We start from the raw sequence: 4,906 nt of genomic DNA on the forward strand, positions 1-4,906 counted from the left end.
GAGTTGTGCCCTGACTGTAACTGACAGGAGCAGGTTGTATTTTCTTTGTTCTCTTTAAGCCACTGTGTGAATGAAAACACAGGCAAGGAAGCTCGCAGAGACACACACACACACACAAACCACATCTTATCACTTTGTTTGGTCTGGTAACTCCACCGCAGTCTCTCTCTCGCTCTCTCTCTCTCTCACACACACACACACACACACACACACACACACACACACCATGAGTGACACTCACACACCTGTTGTGTTGGAGCAGAAAGTCTCCGGGGCCTGCGAAGAAAGAGGAAGATAAGAGGCCTCACATTAAGAAGCCTCTGAATGCCTTCATGCTCTACATGAAGGAGATGAGGGCCAAAGTGGTGGCAGAGTGTACCCTCAAAGAGAGCGCAGCCATCAACCAGATCCTGGGCAGGAGGGTAAGAACTCTGTGTGTGTGTGTGTGTGTGTGTGTGTGTGTGTGTGTGTGTGTGTGTGTACGTGTACGTGTACACAGAAGCACCTCAATTAAATGTACCTGTGTGTATTTAAGTGTGAGTGTTTGTATGTGCATGCGTGCGTGTTTGTGTGTGTATTTCTGCTTTGTGATTGTAGATTTGTGGTTGCACTCTTGAGTGTGTGTGTGTGTGTGTGTGCGTGTGCATGTGTGTGTGTCTGCGTGTGTATGTGTGTGTGTGTGTGTGTGTGTTCGTGTGTGCGCACGAGTGTGTGTATGTGGGGGGCTGGTGTTTCGTGTGTGTGTGTGTGTGTGTGTGTGTATGTGTGTCTGTGGGGGGCTGGTGTTTCGTGTGTGTGTGCGTGGGGCTGGTGTTTCCTTGTCCGCACACTCTCTGACTGTCCTGTTTGTGTGGATAGTGGCACTCTCTATCACGAGAGGAACAGGCCAAATACTATGAGTTGGCGCGGAAGGAGAGACAGCTGCACCAACAGCTCTACCCCGGCTGGTCCGCCAGAGATAACTACGTGAGTCTGTCTGTCTCCTCTCTCTCTCTCTCTGTCTCTCTCTCTCTGTCTCTCTCTCTCTCTCTCTCTCTCTCTCTGTCTCTCTCTCTCTGTCTCTCTCTCTCTCTGTCTCTCTCTCTCTCTCTCTCTCTCTGTCTCTGTCTCGGTCTCGGTCTCGGTCTCTGTCTCTCTCTCTCTCTGTCTCTCTCTCTCTCTCTCTCTCTCTCTCTCTCTCTCTCTCTCTCTCTCTGTCTCTTTCATGGCCAGTAAGTCCTTACTCTGCCCTAATTTATGGAATAATAAACTTTGATACACTGTCACAAACTGCACTCAGTCATCACTGGGTGTGTGTGATCCAAGAGCCTCAGCACTAATATTACCTGTGTATTCACACAGCCGGCCCAACCACAGCCTTCTATCAATACAAAACAAACCCCACTACAGCTAGTCAATTACAGTTTGACACTGACTAATTGAAAAGATAGTTGTGATATTTTAACACAAATGTTTGCACAGGAAAAAGAACAGTGTAACAAAATGTGTGACCGCCCTCCCTCGCTCCTCTCACACGCACGCACACTCGCAAACACACACGCACGCACGCACACTCGCAAACACACACACACACAACACAACACACACGCAACACACACTCGCTCTCCATCTTTAGAAAAATCATGTCACACGCTCTTTCTGTCATACGGCGTGCGGACCATTTGACATGTCGGTTCATGTAGCTGAACTGACTTTGCACCTATTTTTCTCCTCCTGCAGTCATTGTTTGGTTTTTGTCTGTGTTTTTCTCTCTTCCTTCTTGCTTTCCCTTTCTTTCTTTACCTCTCTCTCTCTCTCTCTCTCTCTGTTTGTCAGTCACACATTCACTCGCTCACTCTCTTTTTTTCTCTCTCTCCGCAGGGCAAACGGAAAAAGAGGAAGCGAGATAACAAGACAGACTCAAAACCAGAGGGTGAGAGGGCTTTCTCTGCGCGTCCTCTCCAGAGAGGAGCTAGCTTCCTTTAGCGACACACACACACACACACACACACACACACACACCCCACAGCCAAACATTTCCAGCAGCCTTTTCATGCCTCAGACATGTCCAGTTCACCACAGCTCACTGTAAACTCACTGCAAGCTAATAGAAATGACACCAAGTTAAAAAAAAAAAAAATCAGCCAGCTGCATTTAAAGTCTGGTTTGATAATATCGCGAAAGGCCAAAGTTCAAAGTTGAAGTTGAAGTACGCAGAAGGGCTCCGTCATCCGTGTGGTAGTCACGGCTAAAATCTGGTTCCACAGAAAAACCATAATTTGCATATTCTTTATTCAGACGTATAATAGAGGAACCTCAAGATTCTGCTGTAAAATTGAGTTTTATACGAGGTGCCACAAAACTGGGAATATAGACAGCCGGGATCGAGAATTTACCAAATTACTCCAAATGTGTGGTGATTTGCTTAACCGTTCTCAAAGTCCACAGCCATCACTTCATTATCCTGTCTTTTGTGGTTGGTGGCTCTTTTCGTGGCTGGCTCTTGGCCACCTGTCATTTTTGTACTAACCCCCTTTTCTCTCTCTCTCTCCCTCTCTCTCTCTCTCGCTCTTGCTCTCGCTCAAACACACAGCCTGTGAGGTTCAGTGCTAACAGAGGCAGGTATGTCTGCGGTTTTAGTTGTTCGAGACGGAAAAAAACTTTAAAAGGGCCACTGTGATAAAATGAGTCCCTCCATTGTGGCAAACTCCATTTTAGTCGTCACGCTCCATTTGAATGCTACCATCGTAAAAAAAAAAAAAACAAAACAAAAAAAAAAACGCGTCTGGTCATTGGCTCTCGCGCGGTCAGTGTGTGAGAGTTTGTGCCTTTTGTGTACGAGTGCTCCGTGTTTGGCCGTGGATCATGCGTGTTTCTTTCCTTTTATTTTGACTGTAATTTTTTTTTATTTTAACCTGATGATCATTTCCATTTCGCGTCTTTTGTGACCTTTTCTGGGCCTGGGAGGGTTTAACGCGGAGTAGAGTTGCTAATCTGTCAGTTCGCTGCGGAACGAAAGAAAGTCTGTTTTTCATCGGAAACTCCGCCCAGTGCTGCCCCCATGTCTGTTCGTGTTATTGTATCATAACTTGGCTCTGTGTGTCACATCATATAAGACTGTTGAACACATTAAGAAATATTTAGAAAGCATTCGTCTTGACTGCTTTTTAGGTTGTCCTGAAATACTCTCTCTTTTTTTTTTTTTTTTTTTTTCAATGTTTCTAGACTTTTCTCCGCGAAATAAGAAGCAGTGTATGCCGTATCTTCCTCAAGACAAGACCATAGACAGCCCAGCATCGTCTCACGGCAGCATGCTGGACTCCCCGGCCACGCCCTCTGCCGCCCTGGCCTCGCCGGCCGCCCCGGCCCCCACCCATTCGGAGCAGGCCCAGCCGCTGTCCCTAACCACCAAGCCGGAGGGGCGCGCCCACCCCCCGCATCATCCTTTCCCCCTGCTTGCGAAAGCCTCTTCATCATCCTCATCCTCGTCCTCTTCGTCCTCCTCATCCTCATCGTCGTTGTCGTCTGCCTCCTCCTCCCAGCCCAGCATCTCTCTCTCGATTGGTACCTCAGGCAGTCAGACGACCCCGCCCATCCTGTCCCGGCCAATCCCCTTCACTTCCTTGCACCCTTCCCTGCTGTCTCCGCCCTCCCCGTTCCACCAGGCCGCCCTGCACTCCCATCACGCCTTGTTCCAGTCGCAGCCCCTCTCCTTGGTAACCAAATCGGCTGACTAAATCTACGGAACGGAAAAAAAAAAAAAAACGAAAAGAAAAGAAAAAAGAAAACAAAAAAAAACAACAACTATTTCTCTGTCTTTTAACCTCCTTTAAATATGCTGTAAATTGCTTTTTTACCTTTGAAGATAGATGGTAGGTCAACTTTTTTGATAATGAAAAGGATTGAAATATTATTGGTCAATATTTGATCATCTCCTTTTCTGCCTCTCTCTCTACGAAATATAATGTATTTTTTTGTAAAGTTTACTTCGGAATTTGTTTCTTATTTGATGCATTTATCCAACAAACTACTTGTATAAAAGAAAACATGTATTAATAAGTTTCTCTAAGGAAAAAAAAAAAAAATTCAAGAAGGAACAACAAACTTTTTTTTTCTTTTAGACTTAAGACTGATTAATGTTAGTTTGGAGTTTTCTTCTTAGTACTGGCCGTTTAATAGACTCCCCACATCCTACAATTTGAAGTGTTTGACCATGAATATAAATAAATCTTGTAAATTGTTTCTTAAAATTGAGTATCTCTTTTTATTTTCCTCAAATATGGTTTCAGTTATGGTAATGAGCTAATCAAGGTAAGATCAATGTATATACGTACAAACATATATATTTTTTTCATGTTTAAAATACTTAATGTGGGTAGTGTGCCGACTGAAATGATTTTTTTTTTTTTTAAATTCCCTTCTTCAAACTTTTTTCTTATGTTCCAAATATGGTTTTGTTTAGACTTTTACTGTGTTGATTGCTCAATTAAAGAACAGAATCTTCACTATGGGTTCTAATGAGAAAAGCATGGAACATCATGAATTATGACATCATAATGATGTATTGAGAATTTTGTCATACACAGCACATGTACTGTCGCACATTTTGGGGGAAATTAGCTTACTTCTCGCGAAAAAAAAATGTCTTGATATTTTTTAAAGAATTAGAGTTTAATCTTTAATTGGATGAATTTAGGCAAACCGCGCTGGAAAACAACAGACGGTGCCAAAACAGCAGAATCTACGGCCAAAAATAAATACCAATAAAACTATAATAGACATCTGTTCCTTCCTGGAATGCAAAATCCCATAATAACAGCAGAAAAAACAGGTCAACCCCTCCTTTCACTCTCTCTCTCTCTCGCTCTCTCTCTCTTTCGGTTTTTACAGTGTCTTTATTTGCTGTTTGGCCAGCCGCTGCGGCCTT

At 44.1% G+C, this 4,906-nt stretch overlaps 1 protein-coding gene across 1 annotated transcript in view; it reads left to right on the plus strand.

The window, feature by feature from the left end:
• tcf7l1b (transcription factor 7 like 1b) overlaps nt 1-3,716 on the plus strand; it is a 25,414-nt gene extending 21,698 nt beyond the window's left edge. The window contains exons 2-6 of the mRNA XM_030766129.1: nt 263-422; nt 859-966; nt 1,861-1,912; nt 3,205-3,493; nt 3,557-3,716. Of these exons, the coding sequence (XP_030621989.1) occupies nt 263-422; nt 859-966; nt 1,861-1,912; nt 3,205-3,493; nt 3,557-3,716 (769 nt within the window). The remainder of the gene's footprint in view (nt 1-262; nt 423-858; nt 967-1,860; nt 1,913-3,204; nt 3,494-3,556) is intronic.
• Nucleotides 3,717-4,906: the final 1,190 nt, after the last annotated feature.

The sequence above is a fragment of the Chanos chanos genome, chromosome 1 (assembly GCF_902362185.1).
Source record: "Chanos chanos chromosome 1, fChaCha1.1, whole genome shotgun sequence".
Taxonomy (NCBI): Eukaryota; Metazoa; Chordata; class Actinopteri; order Gonorynchiformes; family Chanidae; genus Chanos; species Chanos chanos.